This window comes from Sander lucioperca, chromosome 5 (assembly GCF_008315115.2).
Source record: "Sander lucioperca isolate FBNREF2018 chromosome 5, SLUC_FBN_1.2, whole genome shotgun sequence".
NCBI lineage: Eukaryota > Metazoa > Chordata > Actinopteri > Perciformes > Percidae > Sander > Sander lucioperca.
In genome coordinates this window covers 3,549,868-3,573,779 of record NC_050177.1, presented here as the reverse complement: position 1 = coordinate 3,573,779, position 23,912 = coordinate 3,549,868, and the positions used below count along the sequence as shown (strand labels likewise).

The 23,912-nt window shown below is 40.4% G+C and overlaps 1 protein-coding gene, 1 long non-coding RNA gene and 1 other non-coding gene across 5 annotated transcripts in view; 2 read left to right on the top strand and 1 right to left on the bottom strand.

The window, feature by feature from the left end:
- The window catches only part of limk1a (LIM domain kinase 1a), a 56,405-nt gene that overhangs the window by 22,165 nt on the left and 10,328 nt on the right, over window positions 1-23,912 (bottom strand). For 2 of the 3 annotated variants that reach the window (XM_031297070.2, XM_031297072.2), the window contains one exon: window positions 6,354-6,492. In XM_031297070.2, the coding sequence (XP_031152930.1) occupies window positions 6,354-6,492 (139 nt within the window). Of the gene's footprint in view, window positions 1-6,353; window positions 6,493-20,654; window positions 20,803-23,912 lie in introns of those variants that run through there. The other variant, XM_031297071.2, reaches the window with a different exon arrangement.
- LOC118495074 lies at window positions 1,817-12,174 on the top strand. The gene is made up of 3 exons (XR_004897389.1): window positions 1,817-1,839; window positions 6,363-6,366; window positions 12,041-12,174. It is a non-coding gene; the product is annotated as an uncharacterized LOC118495074 (long non-coding RNA).
- On the top strand, window positions 7,840-7,910 carry trnag-ccc. Its single transcript has one exon. It is a non-coding gene; the product is annotated as a tRNA-Gly (tRNA).

The window sequence follows — 23,912 nt, the reverse complement described above, 5'->3', positions numbered from 1 at the left end:
TATACAGTATGTGTATCTAATACTGGAAACACTATACAATGAGTAAAATCATAATTTAGCAAATTTCATATCAAACAAACTTCACAAAAACACTCAAACTTAATCTCACTCACGAATTCATAACGAGTCAGGTCTGTTATTTAGGACAATGATGTGTTTATTCATTTTCTTTTTTAATTTCTTTGTTTTTTCATTTATTATTTGTGAGAAAATGTTCCAAAAAGATCCAAATGCAAATCCAAAAACAGAAAACAATACTTGGCACATGATGTAACTTTCAGAACATGTGATTTGGATTTGGGAACATATGATGCCAAAAAGGTCCGTGTACTTGGTGGCCAACGGATTTTCGTTTTGAAAAGAAAAAAACAAAAACGAAAAACGGCCAGTTTCCCAATTACCATTAGTAAATAGGAAAACAAAAAACGGAAAACAAGCCATTATTCGTTTTTTGTTTTGATATTAAAAAACGGAAAACGAAAAACAATCTCGTTATCCGATTTTCTTTGATGTATTTGTAGATGGAACTCGGAAATTAAAATGTGTGTATAAATCTTATTCCTTTGTCAGTACCCGATCTGTACCACCTGTAGAATCCGTTCTGTGCACTGCCTGATCAGTTCTACGCTTGCGCGAACACCGGCAAACTTCACAGCTCTATGCACGCATTGGCGTAAGGATGTTTGGACATTCCCGGTTACCGGAAGAAAACATTAGACAGTGACAGTAGACCGTTATGATGGCAAAGGTGAAGTTTACAAGGTGTTTGCTGGAGTTGCCTAAAGTATCTGTTAATGATATACGGAGGGTCGTCCGGCCATCCAGTACAACACCATGTAGCAAATTAAATAAAGGCTTCAAATTTTACGTTTCGTCATTTCTTTGCAACTTTGAAGGTAATTTGCTAACGCTAGCTAGCCTGAGCTAGAAGCCTTGCTTTGGTGTTATAAGTCATGACTCCGTCCTGCTTCAGGTTAACCATGTTTTAAATAAAGTTTAAGCATGTGTATACCTCTCACTTCATGTGTTTGTACTTTTATGAAAGTATCAGGTAAAAACAGGGCTACAAATGAGATCTCTGTGAGAGACCAGCTAACTCCTAGCAAACTATTATGTAGCTCAATGCTGGACATTTCATCCCTAATTCCGGTCACTTTACTGTATTTGTATTTGTTTAGTATTTGGTTTAGAAGCCTTTATTGGTGATTTTTTACGGTACAAAGTCCTGCTATATACGTACATAGCTAGCTATATATGCTCCGCTATGTCGCGTTAGCATGCAGCTACAATAGTTAGCTATGAGTATGCTAACGTTAGATTGTAGTGGAACGAAGCAGCACTTTCTAACGTCAAAAATCGCAGACCAAACACTACACAATCGGACATGTTTCAGCAGGAATGTGACCCGGAATTGGGGAGAATTTAACAACATTGCCAGCTAAGATGACCGTTAGCATGTAGCTACTATAGTGTTTACTGCCGTTAGCATGTAGCTACTATAGTGGTATACAGCAGTGGTGGCTGGGAGAGCTGTCATCCCATCTTCAAAAGGACACTTATGTACGTTTACACTTCATCGCATTAATAATAGACAGTCTATGGTTATTAGTCAAGACGAAGTATTAGGTAAAAACATTAACGTAAACAACACAACAACGACGTCGCTACACGGTTTTGGATCAGTGACAAGTTTCGAATGTTTGTAGCTATGACTATTGTATAATAAAGATTTAATAAAAAAAGATTTAATAAAAAAGTTGTAATGTTTGGTCATAAAGTGTTGACACATGTTACTTATATACAGTCTATCGTGCAGGCAGAACGGATCGTGTACCGACAGTTACAAATCGCACAGGGACTGTCGGTACACGATCCGTTCTGCACATGCGCAAGATAATACTGTTTTACGTATCCATACGACCTGCACGATCTGTTCCACGCTAGCCTATGGCTAGCCTCCACCGGGAAGCTAACGTTAGTTTAGCTAACAGCTAATTCGGCTAACCGCTAGCTGACAGCTAGATTCAGTCTAAAATAACGTTAACTCAAACGTAATGGGAAAAGCAGGCTACAGCTAAATTAAGACTTCACAGTAATAACAATAAAGACAAGTATTGAGTGATTGTATTTTAAATGAGCACAAGTAAAGTAGAACTGACGTAACAGCTGTTATATATGTCAACGTTTATTTTCAAGTTTTATTTTGAGGGTCTTTTAAAGTTATTACATGCTGTCTCAGCTAGCAGTTAGCCGAATTAGCTGTTAGCTAAACTAACGTTAGCTTGGCTGTCGACCGGAAGCGTGGAACAGATCGTGCAGTGTCGTAAATCCTCGTACAACCGCGCATGCGCGAACATTTTGCGCATGTGCAGAACGGATCGTGCAGGCAGAACGGATCGTGTACCGACAGGTTAGTTTTCTACTACGTAATTATGCGCATCCACAGAACAGATCTTACAGGCGGTACTGGCCAATAAATGCTATTGAAGGGCGGGTCTTGGCGTGGCGGGAGTAACTTCCGGGTCACGAAAAAAATACCAATGCAAAATTAAGGAATACGACTTATATACACGTATTTTAATTTCCGAGTTCCATCTACAAATACATCAAAGACAATCGGATAACGAGATTGTTTTTCGTTTTCCGTTTTTTAATATCAAAACAAAAAACGAATAATGGGTTGTTTTCCGTTTTTTGTTTTCCTATTTACTAATGGTAATTGGGAAACTGGCCGTTTTTCGTTTTTGTTTTTTTCCTTTCAAAACGAAAATCCGTTGGCCACCAAGTACACGGACCCAAAAAGTCCAAAATCATAAGCACTTGTGATTTCAGGGAAATGTCTTGGATTTCACTTTCAGCTATGTTGGTACTTCTTGCAATCTCAGAAACAAATAAAGAGAAAAAAGAAACAAAGAAAGTCCCCAAGATTCCAATGCCAGATTTAATTAAAACACACAAATGAAATGAAAGCACACAAAACAGCAACTTCATGATTGGTCATGACAAAACAATAATGGGACCTGATGGACTAACAGCCAGATGTTTGGCTATATGGATGTCTTCTAAGAGAGAATGTCTGAAAATGTACGCCGTTTTCCCATACTTAAACACTATCGCATCTTTTCCCTCTCTTTGATAGTGTGTTTCCAGCCCGCCTTTGAGTGTGGCTGTTCAGAACAGCTAACACTTTTTCCTTCCAACTAGTCATATAAACTTTTCTACCATTACCCGGCCTTTACAAATGTTAAACACGTAGCTTTCTATCCACTCATTCAAGTTAATCCCAAACTAGTCAATAATTTCCTTCTCCATCTATGGTTACTCCTGTGTTATATATCTGTTTCTTTCAACCTTTTTCACAAGTCCACTCACAAACCAATCATAGTTTTGTCTCATATCTCAAATATATACAGTATACACCCAATATGTTCAGCATTCATATCAATGATTTCTGTATGTTGTGATGGACACAGCATCCAGGATCTTAACTGTTTTACCTCAGATATTACATTTCATGTTAAAGTTAATCATCTCACCAACATAAACTATTCTACATCATCTACTCCACCTTTAAATCAAAGAAGGTTTGACCCAAGGCCATGGTATTTAATCCTTAATGTCTTGCTGGTCAACATTAAACTGGAGTCTACTCTAAACACACACAGGAGTGTTGAGAGCAACCTGATGACAGAGCGTTGTGGAAAAGATAACGCAGTGAGGGGGAGAAACCGTGAAAGTCTGGACGTCTAACAGGCCCAGGTCGATGTCTGGCCCCACTCCCATCAGCTGGCTCTTAGCCCTGGGTTGTTTGCAGAAAGGCAGACCCACTCTAAACTGAATGTGGAAATGGCTGCACAGTATGAGGTGTGATGGACGGATAGAGTGAAGGAAGGCTGGTAGGAGAGGACATTCAATTACATCAGTTAACTAGTATTCAACACATAAATTAGTCTCAAGAAGGGCAATAAATAACTGAGTAACATCATCTAGCTGAATTACTACCAGTTTACTCAAGGCTGAAGGTGCTGACAGGAGCAGAAGCGGCAGATGAAGCTGCACACACACACACACACACACACACATACACACACACACACACACACACACACACACACACACACACACACCTACCTGTGTACACCTAAACAAACACGGCAGCATGCTCATACTGGTCACTGAAAAAACAATGTAAACGGTATATAATCACACTTTTCTATCTATTTTCACAGACAAGTTATTTTAAGCTTGGCAGTTGATCCTTGTGCTTGGAAACAGCAGTCAACAAAACAATGTACACTTAAGGTCCACTTGCTTGCACAATTGAACCAACATGGACGAGAAGTTCTAAAAGTTGGATTGCCGGTTTCTTCGGCTTGTATGGTGGACATCACTGTGGTAGTAGTAATGAAATCGCATACCTTACATATTTATTGTTTTGGTCTGGCTGACCATCAGTTCTACGTTTCTGTCTGCAGACTCTGAGTCATATCTGCATCATGGAGCTTGAAGTGTTTTTCCTAACTGTGACAGCAGCCTTTTCAGGTGCAGTGGCATCAGTGAATTTTAAAAATAGGACCGCGTTCGCCTGCTAATCTGCACAGATGTCAGAGTGACTGTGCAGGACTGGAGTAGACTGGGTGTGGCACAGACGTAGGAAGCTGCCCTTCATGTCTACAAGGTAATACAATTGTTCTGGCCATCTTGGCAACTAAAGGCTGATTGGCTGACCGATCTCAAATTTATTAAAGTGTAACTGCAGATACGGTCAATCAGTGTCTTTGCACTGTAAAAGGAGCAGTAAACCAGAGAAGGAGAAATAAGAGGAGAGGTGGTGCTGCAATCTCTCTCCACCTAATTCACTTTAGAGTCTCCTACATGTTTCATTACTGAGATTGCACTGCAAAGGACAAGCTGTCTGGAGGCAGAGTAAATGATAAAATACACACACACACACACACACACACACACACAGATGCAGAGAAAGACCGAGCCATGAATGATTTCTGTTCATCGTGACCATGAAACATGACCTAATGAAGCTGCTGGCTGCTGTAGCTGACCGGGAAGCAAATGTGTCTAAGAAGATGCATATGTGCAACAAATGAACTCAGCTTTTTATTTTAACCAGCTTCCTCTATCAAAGGACAACCAACAGTCAGTGAATTACTGTATTGATCAAGTCAATAGTCTGGGCTTTGAACAGATACATTTTCATCGTCAATGGTGGTTGTTTAACAATGAAGACAACAACTCCCATGATCCCACGCAACTTCACGACGTCATCAAAAAGTCTGTGTTTCAATTGAGAGGCCCGTATGGAGACCTCTAGTGCAGATAATTACATATTGTATGTTAAACTGCATTCAAATTGTATTTTAATGACTATTTCAATAATAAAAAAGAAGAAAATGTGTAGCAAACTGAGTGAGGCAAAAATCAACATACATTATGGGTGTTTTGTGTGTGATTTTGGAGAGGTGTGTGTGTGTGTGTGTGTGTGTGTGTGTGTGTGTGTGTGTGTGTGTGTCTTTGCAAACTAAAGCCCTGAAAATGGCCTTGCATTTGTACTAAGAAGTGGTCTGTGTTTGGGGCTGAAAAGAGTGCCAAAATTGCATCGCCTAATCATTAACACTGCCTCAGCTGCTCCTCTCCCATCTCCTCAGCAGGGGTGAGTTCATTTGGAGCCAGGAGATCACTGAACAGGCACAAAAAAGGAAAATTGCATTGCACCTGCATTTGTGCTGCTGCTGGCTTTGCGCCGGCAGGGAAAAAGAGCCCAACATATACTGTTACACCGACATACAGTATTAATCAGTTTCTTCAAGCCTTGAATGTGTATGATTCCATCACTAATCAACAAACAGACACACCTCTCCTTTGATGCTTGTATCTTGTCTTTTCTATAATGCAGCAGCACTTATCAGTGGAGGCTCACTCTATTGTTTAATTGCTTTCCGGTGCTGTGACCACATCTATTCTGCACATGAACTTCTCTGCTCTCCTGTGTCACAACAACAGCTCTGACTTTCACTGGTGGTCTGTAAGACAATCTGACAAAGCAAGCAAAGGCATCAGGGTCAGTTACAGGTCTGGCACAAATCCTACATGCACACACCAACCAGTAAGGCTGTAAAGGTATGGACTCAGGTGTGTGTGTGTGTGTGTGTGTGTGTGTGTGTGAGTGTGTGTGTGTGTGTGTGTGTGTGTGTGTGTGTGTGTGTCTTTGCATGTACATGTATGTGCGTACTGTGAGTGTCACAGCTGCAGGCTGTAACTCGAGGTTTACCAGCAAACAAAGAACCAGGGAGCTGATGAGAGATGAGAGTCAGTGAATGAGTGATGAATCCTCTTACCATGATAAGGCCGGTAGTGATCGGGTCATTGCAGCCATGGCACAGCTCCCCAAATTTGGCCCAGTAGTCCTTCTTGCAGAAAAGCCGTCCATCCTTTTCATAATACCAGTGGGACAGCGAGGCGCTGCACTCACAACACCTGACAAAAGAACAGACGGAAAGAGATACATCAGCAGTTGAGCAATTACTTAACACCTTTATAAGCCCAAAACATAGTGAACACCTATCATAAGGTCCCAGAGTTATTGAAATTGCACATCTACAACAGTCCATAGAAAAAAAAAATGTATTTCTATGTAACAGTCCAAAACATTAAAAACATTCAATTTACAATAACATAAAGCTGGTAACAGAAAATATTTAGCATTTTTGCTTGATGAATGACTTAAAACATTGAATTGAAAACTGTTGAGTGTCTTTCAAAAAAATAATAGATTCATAAACTATTATTTTTAACACTAATTGTACCATATTTCTACATTTGATGAGCAGAAAAAGCTGAAAACACAAGTGTCCAACATCATCAATATGTCACTGAATCAGCAGTTCAGACCTCCAGGAACTTTAAAAAGTGCACACTATTGTGTTGACAGAACAGTATGTTGTACTGCACCCTCCAAACCGTACTTTACCCTTCTAATGACATCCTAAAGGGCCCTAAATTATAGTTTTCATGGTGATAATAAGTCCCATTGTGGCTCTATCACACACCACCACAACTGAGGTGGAACCTTTTACAGTCTATGGGTGGAACAGACAGAAATGAGATCACACTAACAACTATGGCTGGGCCTTAGAAAAACAGTAATGGCAAAAGGGAGGAACACAAGACAAAACAATGTCATTGTAGCCGAACATGTGCAGTGTGTGCCATGTGTAAATATTTCATTAACCAACATCAATCAGTAGCCTACCAGAAGTTGAACTTAATTTAAATGTTTTTTCTAAGAAATCCGTCCTTCGTGTTTGTTTTGACTTTGATTTGACTTGACACGGTGTAACGTAAACTGTGCTGAGTGCTGAGGCGTCGGGGGTAGCGTTAACGTCACGTTACCTGTTGCTCTGAGTTTGGTCCGTCTCCGCAACTGAACCCGTGAAGGAGGCAGAGACAGTTTGCAAACTTAACAGCACAATAAGTCACCAGCGCGTCTTGCACCAACTTTCGTAGGATACAGGCTACAAGCAGAGATGGTTTAAAACCAGCTACACTTGTTTACCAATTAACTAACGTACGACCATAGATATAAAACAATAAAACGTGCTGTTGTTTTATTTCTATGCGTACGTCGAGGTTGACAGCGCGTCTCCTAGCATAAACTCATAAACACAGGCCTATATAAAAAAGATATACGAGATATATCAGTCAACTCTTGCAACGCTCCCCCCAGAGGCCGAAAACATGCTGCTTCTGTTCCGAATTTTTTTTATTATGAAACATGTAAAAATGAATGTGTACAATTACTGCAGCATACCAGTGATCTAATAAGCGCCGCTGGTGTAGGGGTATCATGCAAGATTCCCACTCTTGCGACCCGGGTTCGATTCCCGGGTGGCGCAAGCATTTTACTGCATTTCGTTATCTCAGTACCTGTAGGCCCACTCTGTGAGGACAATAAAGTTCTATTCTAATCTAATTTCGTTACACATAAAGTGCTCCTCACGTAAAGTTATCCAGGGGCAGACAGCAGCATTATGTTTTGCATTTCTGAAAATTAACCCTTGTTGTTGAGACTGTGTTTGAAATGTACTTTTTTTTTTTACAGACAGTCTGACACTCAGCACCATCCAACATAGGCTAATTATATGTAGAGCTCTGTCTGGTCTGACTCCAGAGTTCCATAGAAAGCTGCTGTAAAAGTCCAGAGTGACGTTAGCCTGATAGACATCAGACGCTGACAGAGTGAGGGGTGAATGACAAAGATTCGAGGACAGACAGAGGGTGACATAATAACATAATATGGTGACAAAGAGCGTGTGTGGTGACTGACAATGCAAATAAGCAAATACGGTGCAAATGCTGGTTTGATAGTCAAAATAGTGACAAAAACAGACGAAGAAGGTTATTTATATCCTGGTAATCGATAATGGATGATAATTCCTAGCAAAACAAAGGGTGTTAACAATCTCATGTTACTCAGGCCCATCTGTTGTTGAAAAACAGACCAGAATAAACCAGGCAGCACCTTACTGATCTCCCCATTGATTAGAAAATGTGTCTGTTATTTTTCATTATAATTTCTTTGTAAACATGTTATGTATTCATTGATGTGGATAAGTGGGCACATTTGCTCTGCGTGTGGCCATATATAAAAAATTGTGCTAATCCCTATGCTTATGGTAATGGCATTTCTGTACTGTATGTGTGAGTTAGTGCACTTGCATCTGCATGCTTGCAGCCTTGTATGTGCTTGTTTGTAATCTGTTTAAATCTCTGTGTCTAATGGGCATGACTAAGAAGTGAGTGTCTCCACTCTTTCCCAGTGGAGCTTCCCTCCCATCAGCCAGCCGTCTGGCCTCGTCCCAGCTCAGGGCAGCTTAAGACCAGGGCTGTTTGCTCTAAACGTATTAAAGAGTGTACATGGCTCCAAAGGCTGGAGCACAATAATTTACTTTATCTCTCTTCTCATCCTAATATCTTGCTGTTTACATTTACATATGAGTCACATTTCTTAATTTTAGTGACATTGCTGAGTTCTTAGTGTCCGGCTCTGATTTGACAATTATAAATGTGCTGGTTGCCTCATATTCTGGCAAAAACCTACTATGCTGTCTTTGCATAATTTGTCCTTGTATTATGTAGTAAGCAAAATGACAAACATTTCCTGGCTCGAGATTCTCATTTGTAAGGATTTACTACTTTTCTTAGTCTTATTTGATAGTAAATTGAATATATTTGGGGTTGGGACTGTTGGTCTGTAAAAACAAGACATTTAAAGGTCACCTTTGGTTTTTGAAAAATAGCGATGGGCATACTTTAGTTCTTTCTGACATTTCATGGGCAAAATGATTGATCAACTATAGAGAAAATCCTCTGCAGGTTAATTAATAATGAAATAGTCATTAGTTGCAGCCCTACACACACTACTCTAGTAGAATTGCTCTGTGAGGGCTTAAATGTGACCCGTATCTGTGCAGTTATGTGTCTCCCGTCTTTATCACACAGAGACAAGAAGACACTTTGCTGTTTAACATGTTTGTGGCTGGTTAGTAAAGTAACAACCAGTGAAGGGCTCGTTAATATATTCAGCAGAAGCACCAATTCTCTTCGATTTTGCCCAAGGTGTTGCACTTATACTGTAAGCCTGCACATACACACATAACTACACACATACCATTGCAGCACACGCACACACAATTTATTTATTAGACAGACAGACACACCCACTCTTCCCAGCATCTGCATGCAGAGCTTCACTGCAGCTCAGCAGATTGTGGCAGAGCTGCTTCAGTATGCAGTGTGTGTGTGTGTGTGTGTGTGTGTGTGGGAGGGGGGGCTGGAAGTGGGTCAAGGCTTTCAGAAGACGTCCTCAGCACCAAGCCAGGAGCTACTCAGCTTTCTTGGCTCTCTGCCGCTCAATAATGGCCGTTACTGCACACACGCAACCTGCAAACCCCTGCTAGGGCAAGGTCACCTGGGGAGGATACACACAGATGTGTTTACAAACACACACACACACACACGCACACACACCTTAACACTCTAAGGTTCAGTTCCTTCATAGTAAAGCCTCTTGGAGCAGAGAATCAGAATCAGAATCAGAAATACTTTAATAATCCCAGGGGGAAATTATTTTTTGTTACCACTCAGGTATACAGCTGGAGCAGAAACAGGCAGCATGCAGCTTTCGCACATGCGTACTTATTTAGAGCTGGGAGTGGCAGCAGAGTATTAAAGATATGAGTGAATACATTAGTGACTCCCAGATGGCGACGCCAAATTTCTGCCTTCAGGACAAGAATCTTATCTCAGAGGTGGAGGAGACTGGCAGCAATGCTCAGTTACAACTCAAGGCTTTTTTGCTCCTAAAAAAACACCACCACAATAAAAAATCAAATGCTTTTCACGGTTAGTGTGTTAAAGTGTGTTAAAGTGTGTTTGTGCTCACACTTGGGCGTTTTTTTTGTTTGACTGTGTTTGTGTGTGCATCAGCAACGGACGTGTAAGAGGATTATCAGTGTGAAAGACTCAGAGAGTCTTTAACCCACTCTGCTATATGATGCTCCGAAAAAATAGCTGAATAAAAAGCTTAGCAGTCTCTCTCACTCTCACACGCTCTGACACTACTAAACATTACATGCCCTTTAGCAAAGCAATCAATAATGATGTTCAAGGACAGAAAAAGAAATGAGTATGAGAAAAGACTAATATCAGACAAAGAGACAATAAAGACTAAATAACACGGACCTTTGATTGATTTAAGATGCAATGCGCAAGGACAAAAATGTCAAAAGACAAACAAAAGGCAGGACGTTTAGACATAAACAACCCCCATGAACAAGTGAGAGGGAGCAGAGCAGATTTCAGACACCATGAAACCCAGCTGGATCCCCCGAGGGTCAGCAAACAACCAATGACAGAGAAGATGAGAATGAGGGAGTGGAGTTAGTAAATCTGCAACTGTCCTCCCTTCAGCTCAAATCCCTGATGGAATTAGCTAAACGTGACAGAGTAATAAATTCCTTTTACCAGGTCAAAAGGAGGCAACCTTTTCCCCAGACACAGACAGAGGAAGGTGACCGTCAGTGTTTGCTAACATTTGACTCCAGCTGAGTACTGTCACAATCACATACGGGGCCATCCATATGGGGCCATCCACACGGAGACGCTTTTTGGTGCAAACGCACGTTTAGCATCGTTTGGGCCCGTCATCCACACGAATCCAGTAAACGCACTGCCTGAAAACGTACTTTTTTGAAACCTGGTCCCAGGGTGAAAAAATTTTGGCTTCGTTTGGACGGCGAAGCCGCATACTTATCGTATCGATGATGTAATCGCCACACCCCTCAACCTCTTACCCGCGGCCACTGACACACACGACTGCGGTGAAGCTATAACACAAGCATATCCCATCTCCATGGTCAAACAAGCTCACTTCATCTAGCTAAATAGTTTGTCTCTGCTCCCTGACACTTCCCTCTGCTCTGCCGGTCCTGGATTCTACACAAGATATATTGCTAACGTTATGTAGCTAACGTTAAACATCGCTAAAGTAGCTGACCGCTACAGCAGCGACGTAACGTTAACGTTAGCTGCTATGGTTAGCTGTTTATAAAGTGGAAGCTAGCTAGCTAATCTGTCTGCTTATCAACTCCTTGAACGGATTATAGTAACTTTTACCACGGCTTATTGTAGAAAAGCTACTGCAAGAAAACGTGTAGATTATCAAAAAGACATTGGTTCATTGATGTTTGTTTGACTGCCGATGTCTGCTAGCTAGCGCACTGCAATCATCTTCGATGGCAGACAGAATTGCAAAATAAAAAGCAATCCAACAGCACATTATACAATGTAAACAAAGACACGTTTTCTTGCGGCAGCCTTTATAAAAGGAGCAGTGGTAAAAGTTATTATAGCTAGTTCATGGATGTATTAAGAGAACGTTAGTCTAGCTAGTCATGTTATGATGGGAAGTGGAACTTAACTATACTCTTCTCCATGTTTTGGTGAATTTCTGTAGCAGAAACAGCCTATAGGCCTGGAATATGAAGTAGCGTGTTGAGTCATTTACAAATGGTTTCATTTGGACGCAACTATTCTTGAAACGAATCCAGGGAAGACAGGTAAAAAAAAGATTGTTTTGGTACGTGTGGACGTGGCCTCAGTGTCTGTAATCTGCAAAGGCTAGTTTTCATACTCTTTTGTCCTCTAGGTTAGTGGTTCCCAATCTGGGGGGTGGGACCCCTCTAAGTGTTCACAAGATACTGTAAATCTAAAGGGTTTCGAGATACCTAACAAGAAATAAGACGAAATCCCTATTCACACAGGACTAGTATTACCAGAGGACCTCATGCGATTTAGAAATTACCCCCCCACGTCTGTGTATCATGCAGCGCATTCACACGGAATAAGTGAAGTCTGTATTTTACTTGAATTTACAAACATTATCCCCCACACATGATGTCAAGGCTCTGTCAATACTTTCATGTATAATTGGCAAGACAGCCAATATGACCTGAAATCACAGAAGTGCCGATTCAGTCTGTAAATGCTAGCGTGGCTGAAATCACGAAATGATCAGAGAAATACATTTCTCTAATCTTAGTTTTTTGTTAAAACATTTTACATACAATACAATACAATTTAACATATGTAATGTGTGACGAGGGGTCGAGTAGATATTATTTTTCATTTTAGGTCATAGTAAGTCAAAAAATGTATTGTGGATCTCAATATATGGACATGAAACAGTAGTAGTTTAGTATAAACAAAAATTTTTATTGAAATGATCTTTTTAAATTATGGTATGCCAGATGAATTTTCCAGATGCTTTTTTATTAGTCTGCTATTATTCATATTTATTATTCCCAGTGAGATGATCTCATTGCACACTTCCATGATATAATATGTTTTTGAATGACAGCAGCCTGACCCGGGTCAATACCTAACATGATTAATTTGTCCCAGTTGATATGAATGAGTTGAAGTTGAATGGAAAAGACATCAGGTCAGAATGAATGAATGAAATTAAATTCCCTGAGGGACTGAACTGCTGAAGAGGATAAAAATGTAAATACATTGAATGAGAAATAATGACTAACAGAAACCTTAACAAATTAGAAAAATGTGTGACATGCATTAACATACTGTATGTCACTATTCAGCACATATAGAAGATACATAAAAACTAGGGCTGTCAAAATAACGCGTTCATTTCGATAAATTAATCTGAGAAAAAATAACGCTTTAAAAAAAATAACGCAGATTAATCTATTCCATATTGACGTTTGACCCGGAGCCGTTCTAGCCACCATTGGACTGTAAAATGGAGGAGGGAGACGAGAATGTGCTGCCTGGATCATTAACTGGAACATTTACTTGTAAAAATCTTCTTCCTGCCAACCCTGGCTACCGAAATCTGGTGCCACTGATATGTCTGCTCTTCTCTCTGATGCTCTGAAACAGACGGCAACACAAACACCGCTGCACGTGACGCTAGTTAACACTATACTCGACTAGGGTGACCAGACGTCCCCGGTTTCCGGGGACAGTCCCCGGTTTCGGTGACCTGTCCCCGGCTGGAGCTGTCCCCGGAAATGTCCCCGGTTTTCACTGTGACTGACAGACCCGAAATTGGAATGAAAGAAAGAAAACATTGACCAAACGTATAGTCGTGCACCCTACGCGCGCAGGCTCAAGACAGCCAGAGCGAGCACTGCTCAGAGCTCAGAGATGTTTTAGAATGCCCATATTTTACGATGCTAAAATTACTCTTTATTTACATGGAGTCTGGTGGGTTTAACGAACGCAATTTCGCGAACTTTTTATGTTTAAAAAAAGGATCTTACTCTTTAACAGAAAGGTCCACCTCCTTAGAAATCCTTTCCACAATGTTGTCTGACACTTATAATATTAATCTGAGCCTGTCAGCGGCAAAACAAGCACTTTTATGAACGTAAATACAAGCTGGACAATTGTCTTGTTTCGCCGCTGCCGACTGCAGCGATCTCATTTAATACTGGACCAATGTCAAAGGAAAATATTTTCTCAATAGTTTTAATTGTATCCGATATTCAATGAGCTGTTGCAGAAACAAGCCCAGGTGTGAAGCAATAAAGCAAACGCTGTCAGATAAATGTAGTGCAGTAAACATTACAACATTTCCCTCTGAGGTGTAGTGGAGTACAAGTATGAAGTAGCAGCAGGGTGATTCTAGGATCAGACCTTTAGGGGGGCTCAGCCCCTAATGAGAATGTGACATGGATATAGTGGATGCAAAAGTGTTAACCCCCTTGCTGTGACAAATGGTTTGCAAGAAAATTAACACTGAACTTACATGAAATGTTATCATATTTGCATTCTGCACAAATCTCTGCACACCCATTACTCTCTGTGAAATATCTCCCAAACTCTTCACTCAACACATGCATCAGTACAACAAGCGGTTCCTGAGCAATACGGTTTTGAAATTGCAACAAAATTTCTACATGGTCTCCAACTTTATAATTTAATCTCATGTAAACTATTTATGTCAGCACAGATATTTTTTGTAAATTGCTTAGCCAGTGTATCCCACCATAATGGTTATTATATTGCCAGATTCCAGACAATCCCACTTACTTATATATATCCCACTTACAAATATGAATATATATTTCTACTGGTATGCTTCCTAGTGATGTTAATGCAAAAATATGAAGAACAAAACTATTCCACCTGTGCGTGCATGGTTAAAATTCTGAAGTGAAAATAGTTCAGGCTACAGCACAAATATTTCCATCCATAGATAAGAATAATCAAGTCTAACCTTTGAATTTCTTTTCAAAGTGCACCAGATTGATGCATTTAAACGTTAAAATAGACACAATTTTCTTACAGGGGAGCATGACCATGGATCCCCCTAGGGGGTCCATGGTCATGCCATATGGTACATGGTATTAAACCATGTAAACCTATTCTGATACAATCTCAAATTGACTAATCGTTGTAGGTCTAATCTGAATAAAGCAAAGTATGTGAAGCTACTACAGTGTATTCGAGCATGCAGCTCTTGTATTTTATCTGTTCTCAGATCTCAGTTTGACTTCTTTCAAGATAAGCCCTTGAATGCCTCACAGTGGAATAAAACCAAACCAGAGTTTAATCTGATTCCCACACAAACCTTGCTGACCATCCAGCTCTGGTCAGCATTTTACGTTGAGTGTGTGTGTGTACATGTAGCCACAGGTCATTAAATGACGCGTGGGCTGACACTGCTACAGGAAGCAGGAGGAGTCAAAAGGAAACAGTGTGTGTGTTCTGGTGGAGGTGTGAGCAGGTTCATTACCAACTGACAGATGCAAAGCTGAAAGATTTACGAGGAGCCACACCTTTTCAAACACCCGCCCCCTCACCCCCCAAAACACACATGTGTATGTCCTCATTAATTATTAAATCTTCGATCATCTGCGCCAAGCTCAGGAGGACATCCATCTCCTTTCTATCTGCAAAGACGGCAGAAACGCTTTTGAGTAGTTCTGATCAATAAGCCAATACACCGGTCTGCTTGGCCTTCCAGTAAAATCAGGAAATCTAGACAATAAACATCAAGCCTTAGAAACAAATGTGTCTACTGCATGAAAAAAGTGCTCGGCTGTTGTTATTGTACTTGCAGGATAAGCTGAAATCCTTACAGACAAAGAGAAAATACAACCTCTGGGAAAGAGACAAGGGGGTTGTGGGTTAGAGGGACACACACCCACCCACACACACACACCCACACACCGACGGGTAAAAGTCAAGCTGAGGAAATGACTGTCTGGGGGAGACCACTCTCTTTCCCCTCAGAGGAGAATTCCTGGTCCAGTGCCAAGATTTTCACTGCTCATATTTTCCAGAAAATTCTAAGGATTCCCACCTAGAGATGGGGGATACGTACCTGTTTGTGTGTGTGTGTGTGTGTGTGTGTGTGTGTGTGTGTGTGTGTGTGTGCGTGCACACTAACAAATAAATCTTCCTATTAGACCAAATTGGCTGAATTTGTTTGGTTTGATTCATTCACACACACAGACATTAACACACACATTCAGTCTATTCCCACGCAACCCCCTTTTTTGTTCATCTTATTTTAACATCCCCCCTCTCCTTCCCTCCCTCCTTCTCCATGGTAACATAGAATGCCATAGCGATGATGTCACCCTCTCACAAAAAAAACAGAGGCATTACGTCATGCTAACCCCCACATCTTTCTCTGTTGGGTGGTTTCACACTCTCCCAGGAAATCCCTCAGCCAATCAGGCTTCAGTGTGTTCCCTTGACCTTGGCAAACACAAGCTCAGCAACATTTACATCAGCATTAACCCCTGGAGAACTTGTTTTTTGCAACAATTAAATAACTAAAACACAGAAAGGAGAGCAGGTTGTGCATTTTATCAGAAGCTATAATGGTGCCCTCTGTAGCATTGGCTGTGGGAGACAATCTCTTTATTTGTGGCCCGGTGGTCCATTCAGTTGGTAAACAGGAGCCCTGGCAGACTGTGAGTAAATGATGTGCACGGCAGCAGTTTCCTTTGTCACTGTTAAGCTGCCCTGACAGACTGACTGTCAACACAGTCGGTCATGGGCTCTCTCACTTGTTCCACTGCGAGGAAATGATAAAAGGTTTCAGGAAGCTCTGGAAACCTTGATGAGCATTGCTTAGTGGTATTCAGGAGAGACAGCAGAGCTCCTGTTCATTATCAGGTGTCTTTTACAAAATAGTTTAGATTAAAGTCTGTTTCTCTGACAGCTTAGACACAAACAGAGGAACTGATGCATGAGGGAAACCTGGTGGTGGGTGAATTCAGCCACGTGAGTCAGTTTAGGGAGCAGAGTCTCAGTCCGATGTAAGGCTAAAAGAATTAAATAAAAAATAATAATAAAATCTGGGAATTCAATATCAAACATGCTTTTTCAGGTTATCAATTCCTGAAAACAAAAAAATATAAGACAATAGTTTTCATTATTGACCCGTCAGGTTATAGGTTATTTTAAGAATCCTAACATCCCACTTGTTAGCAAAAGTTATGTGTTTCTGAATACTTCAACAATCAAATCAGAAATGGTAATAACGTAGACTGGAACTATCATAGATTGCTGTCTATGAGAACTATTTGTAATATTTGTAGGCTACTGAGGCTGTATCCAGCCTCTGACTGATGAAAGTCACCATCGGCCACCATCAAAGTTGGACTAATAAAATCAATTTCTCTCCAGTTAACATTTCTATAAAACGATTGACAACAAACAAGACAACAAAAACTGCAGCCGCCTTTGTTTTGTGAGGTTATCGGTGCCTACGTTTGCATGATGTCAGAGCATGTCCGGATCAAGTCGGACAGAATACTAATCAGGATGTATTGTGCGGTTATGGATTCTGCACAGGCCTGGCTCATTTCGAACAATCCTATTGAAATATGATCCAGGAAGTCCAGATTAATGTGTGGAAAGGCTTCTGAGTATTACAATGGTTTGTAATACTCACAGGAAAGTTATTATGACAGCAGCAACTTCATCATTCATCACAACGATCAAGGTAAATGGTAGAAATATAGCATTCACTTTACAATATAATCTACCAGGAATCTGTGCTTGCATGTATTTTATTGGCCAACACAGCACACACAGCACCTTGTTGGATGATGTTACTTTGTGTTGCAGCAAAAGTTGAACCCAGTGGAATTCAAGAATGAGCTTTAAAGCCAACACGGAAGTCTAAAGATGCCATCATGTCGTGGCCGGGTTGGCTCAGTGGGTAGAGCAGGCGCACATATACCGAGAGGCTTATGCCTCGACACAGAGGTCCAGGGTTTGAGTCTGACCTGTGATGATTTCCTGCATGTCTTCCCCCTTTCTCACCTAGCTGTTTTGTCTAAATTAAAGGCGGAAAAGCCCAAAAAGTTATCTTTAAAAAAAAAAGGTGCCATCATGTCAACAGATTATCTTCATGACACCTGAGCAAACTCCATTCAATAAAACCATAGTGCATGTTGTTTTCTATATCTTGAAGTGTCTTAATGCTGACAAAGACTGCATACTTTTTATGAAACGATGAAGGTCAAATAGAAAAGTTACGGGACTCACAAAATAGAGAATGCATGAGGGCTTTAATCCTCCTTTCTTTAATCACATGCAGGGTTTAAGTCTTGAGTTTATCTAGCGCAAATGTGGCAAAATTGAATTTTCAAAGTCTGATTAAAGCATTGTAGCGAGAGCCAAAGGTTGGAGCTTGGGAACAGGTGATTAATCAAAACGTGCCAACACACAAGACGACTTCTTTCTCCTCTCTGCAAATGCTATCAGCAGCACGTATGAATCCTGGTAACGTCATAGTGAGGAGGACACGTTTTTGGTGCAGAGTCAGACACAGAGCAAAGTGTCACTGGATGAGTATAAAAGGAGACTATTAATCAAAATGACAAGCTTCAATCAAAAATCAAACAGCTTTTAGTGCAACAATGACAGGCAACATATTTTTTATAGAAAAAGATTTAAAAAAAACAATCAGTCAGACTATTTTAGGGGGGAAATATTCATAAATCCAAATAAAAGGATCCGTGGAAAGATTTAACTTTGTCTTTACTTCACAACATTTTTTTTTTAATGCAAGGTTATGGGAAGGTGCTTTTTCTTTTTGATCTTTCATTTAGACCTACTGTTTAATATAATGTACATCTTCTCTGTCTGCATTAATTGGGTGATAAAAAAGTCAGAATAACAAATGCAGTTAGAGCTGTGCTCGATTAAAGAAATTCTTAGTCGACTAACACTCATTCAATTGTATCGACTAATCGATTAGTTGATTTAATCGACAGATCTGTAAATCTGAGTTTCTCTGCAAAGAGTCATGCAAAAGCACCACTTTAATTCTTGTGTTTACCAGAGATGTGCTCATACGTTTCTTGGAAATAAGTCATTCAGCATGAAAAAAGCTTAAAACATGACTAATCGACTAAAGAAATCTAAGTTGACTAAGACCAAAACGACCGATTAGTCGACTAATCGACTAAGAGGGAGCAGCCCTAAATGCAATCTCAGAAAATCTGACATGCATGGTTCATTCTCAATAAATATGCATTCATCTAAGTATGTATCGCGGAATTTCCTTTATATGTACAAACTTACACAAACAGAAATACATATAAGCAAATTGTTATTTCTTGCTTCTTTGGAGTAAAATAAAAACATTAGACATTCAATGAGATGAACAAATGAGTTTTCCCCTACTCCTTTGGCCACACACACACACACACACACACACACACACACACACACAGTCACATGCAGGACAGCAGGGTTTGATTCATTGTTCATTGAGGGAAGTCACTGACAAATATGAGTTTTTGGATCCAGACAGACAGAATTGTGACTTATGTGTGCTGTGTCATTGGGGATGTGAAAGATAACTTAAAAGAGAAATGAGTAGATCATCTGAACCCACACGGGGACATGTTTCAGTATCTACATCCCTCTGACAGACATTATGAGATACTGTTGTTGCACATATTGCACGTTGTGTGTCGGTGAGAAATGTATTTTCAATTGCTCCGTATTAGAAGATGAATACCCGACCACGGGCCGGGCCAGGTTCGGGAACCGTTGGGACCCGACGGTACCCGACGGGCCGGGCCGCGTTCGGACAGATATTTAGAAATGAAGTTCGGGTTCGGGTCGGGCTCAGACACATCAGCGCGATAAGGCATTGAACATTTTAAATTTAAAAAAGCTTTTTATGTAGGTGCGCACCTGTGTTAACATGCGCTTGTTGCCCCCTGTGCACTGATGCGCTCATCTGTTGACATTTCCGAATGCCTTCCTACAGTTGCTTAATAAAAGCGGGCTTTCCACACAAACAAATGTGTCATTAGTATGAATTGTGACGGGCTCGGGTCGGGCTACGACATAAATATCTTAATGCTTAAGTGTTTGAAAGAATTTTAATAGCTTGTTCACATCGTTTACAAAAACCGTGCACATCAAAATAAAATTGTGGAAGAATTTTCCATAATCTCAATGTCATCTGTGTTCCCTGTTTATTTAACATTAGAGCTTCAACCTTTAGTTGATTTCTCAATTTGTCGATTGGTAGAATAAATAATTGGCAACTATTTCAACTAATTGTTTTTTTAAGCAACAATGCAGAACGTCTGATGGTTCTCAAATGTGAGAGTTTGCTACTTTTCTTGGTCTTACATATAGTAGGTGTGCAATAATACACACAAAGTTAATGTATATTATAGTAAATTTAATATTCTTGGTTTTTGGACTGCTAGTCGGACAAGCTAGACATTTGATGAAGTCACGTTGTTTTATTTACCAAACCATCACTCAAATAATCAAGAAAATAGTCTTTACAATAATCGATGATGAAAATAATTGTTGCAGCCCTAGTCCTGAAAGTCCTCAAAATAATGGAAAGTTTGAAGGTCTATAATTCCATAGCAACTATCTAAGTATCTACTGAAGAAGGTTCTGTGATATGTTTAAAAGCCCCGGAACAAGTGAGTAAGTCAACCTTAAGTTAAGATCGTTTTGTATAAGTTTCATTCCATTTAATCTGAGCAACATTATCTTCAAACTATAAACTCAATAAACATCTCATCACGTACTTTCACTGGTTCACTTACTTTCTGAGTAGCATCCTGCTGCGTTGGTTCTTTGCTGACATGTCACCCGTGGGAGCAACGGCCTTGTTTTGACAGTCAGGTCAACTGCTTGACCAGCTCTCTCTCTCTCTCTCTCTCTCTCTCTCTCTCTCTCTCTCTCTCTCTCTCTCTCTCTCTCTCTCTCTCTCTCTCTCTCTCTCTCTGTGTGCAGCTGGACAGAGAGGTCATGCTTCTTTATGAAGTATTTCCTGTCCCCAGCCCTGCCCACTTCGTGGCTGCTTATTTCTTCTTTTTAACCTCATTAGAGCCGCCCCTGTAATGTGATCCTCCCATTTCCTGCACTATTTAACACACACAAAGATTCTGGTGGCACAAATCAAATTGTCTTATTATCCATCATCAGTTGAACTCTTCCACCTCCTTTAATTTCATTTCATTTATCACCCTCCTCAAAGCAGTCCTGACATGCTTTGTTTTGGGATGAGAGGGGGCAGAGCGTCTCACCCTCATTAAGACAACAATTATCACATAAGGTGGTATTTGTGAAAAATAACCTCATCAAGCATAACTTAACTTACAGATATACCTGAAGAAGTCTCATTCAGACTGCAACCCGTCTGTTTACGCAGCCTCAGACAAACCAGCTGAGTCAGATATCATCTACACAGCGCCATGGACTAACTGCTCAGATTGATTCAGACATCTTGACACACAAAGTAGAGCTGTGCTGATAAACTGGCTGGGCCAATGATGTATATCAGCCGATATTAGCTTATCATTAATATATAAAATACATCGGTATTAGTATACTGTATGTTCGTCAATAGATAAACCATCACATAGTTTGTCCATGAGAGAGCATTAACAAGTTTATATAATATCCAAATTTAAGGGATCCCCATCAAAAGATGTTTGTTTATGTATATCTTATTTAAATATTTTTTAAATAAAAACATGTCGGCTGATGTACTGATATGTCGTTTTTTATAAAACTCTCAGTATCTGCCTCAGAAATGTATATCATATCAGTTGGGTTATAACACACAGTTCCCTTGGATATAGAGCTTAGATCGGCCCAAAAAATCAAGCCCGAACCTGCCCGAGCCCGAGCACGTTGTGTCCGAGCCCGGCCCGGCCCGACACATTAACTGTAATTATGAGCCCGAGCCCGATTTAAACCCGACAATTTTTTAATACGTGGGCCGTTATAACTGACATTCTCAACTACAATTCAGAGTTGTTTGAACTACAGAAATCTGTTTAGAATAATACAACAAGGACGAAGCCTGTAAACTGCGCTGTTTGTTTAGAATGGAACGGATCGCAAATGGATCCGAGTGAAGAAACGTAAAAAAAAAAAAAGAAACAATGATGAACAACATATTGTTGTCACTGCCCACGACTTGTTTAAACTGCTTCCATACCTCCGACTTTCCTCCACACTTGCTCAAAGGTAATTCTCCTGTTTTTCTTTTTTTCTTTACATCTTCAAGCTCCCGGTGTGATGCGTGCGAGAGGAGGAGACTCCGCGCATGACATGTGCTGCATTTTGTAACTGCAGCCTAACTTTTGTACACATTTGTTACTTTTATATAGCCTATATATATATATTTATAATATTTCTGATTATGGCATAGCTATCGCCCCACCCAAATAGGATAATAAGGTAATGGATAAAAAAAAAAAAAAAATTGCTTGATCAAGGGTCCGGCCCAGGCGCGGTCCAGCCCGGGCCCGGCCCGGCCCGAGGATGTGGCGGAAAATAACGGCCCAAGCCCGACCCGAGCCCGACCGGACCTCGGGTCGGGCTTGGGCTTGGGCCGAGAATCTAAACTCTACTTGGATAACACCTTTTAATAGATGGCAAAATCATGTTCTGTATTGTATTGTCGCAGGATGTTTAAGGAAAAAACTCTAACTGACCATCTAAAACCATGAACACTGTCAGAGTTCAGTGTCCAGGTACAAGGCAACAAACAATCTGACATACTGTAGGAGGAGCCATGTATTATCTATCGTGTCCTGCGGCTTCTGTCACTAGGCAGAGTTTATCTGCAGGTAGAAACAGCTGAGTCACTGCAGCCCACTTCTTCACTGTATCACAGAGCTGGAAGGAAAGGTATGGTGCAGACAAGACCTTGCTACGTCTACACATGATTCTGATTATTTAGTGATCTTTAATTTGCCTTTATCTTTTGTTTTAACTCTTCAGATGACACATCAGAATTTCTTCAGAGTGTAGAGGTACAGAAGGAGGCAGAAATGTGTCCTACAACACATGGAGGAGGCAGCAGAGGAGCTGCAGTTTCAACTTTCTTTTTTTTTCATAACAGTAGTGTGTTTGTTGATGTGACAACATCATGAACGTGAGCATGAACGTGAATCCATCATCAACGTTAGAAAACACTGCGTATGATAAGTAAATGCACACTGAATGTAAAGAAGAGGTTGTTAGCTAAAGTGCTAACGAAGCACAAGCCATTGTATTCGGGAAGACTGTTGGGGCAGCAGAAATAGTTATAACAGGACAGTGCTGCACTGCACTGCAGAGAGACTGCAGCATGGGTCGAGTTTTCAGAGCTGGAGTACAAAAACAAGCACATATTGATAAGATGATGATTGTCAGTATTGCTCTAACTCCTTTAATGTACATTTCTAAAGCCGTTTTATTGTTAATGTAGCTACAGAAAAGTAGAAAAGAACACGAAGCAATTAATGTGCAATAATCCAGTGATTCTACACTATGTTATTTAAACAATGACTGATGATAACAGGACAAAAATATAACACGCTAATTCCACACAGTGAATAAAAAACATGAAACCAAAAGGATCATCATGCTATAGCGTATGACTAGAAAAAAATCTTATTGCTGGATCCCATGAGGCAAAAAGAGGTTGGGGCTGTCTCCAGAGTCTTATCTTAATGATGCTACACACATTCTTACTACATCTGGTGTCTTACCTCAAATGTCTACTTTAACTTAATCCCCTCAAATCCACAGTGAACGCAATAAAACTCACCCAGGAGCTCCTTGATGAGAGCTCTTACTGACAAACATCTAGAGAGCCCTTTAGCTGCTTCAGTTTCAGAGTCCTGATATTGTGCATGCTGCCTCCCTGTCACAGCTTACTGGGATACATGAATGGAACAGAGCCATCGTTAATGTTATTAGTAACACCTCAGGGCTCAAAGCTAACTTTTTAAATTGGTTGCCGGCTTGGCAACCAGACATCAGCTTTTGGTAGCAAAATTGACATGTTTTAAACTGCCTATATT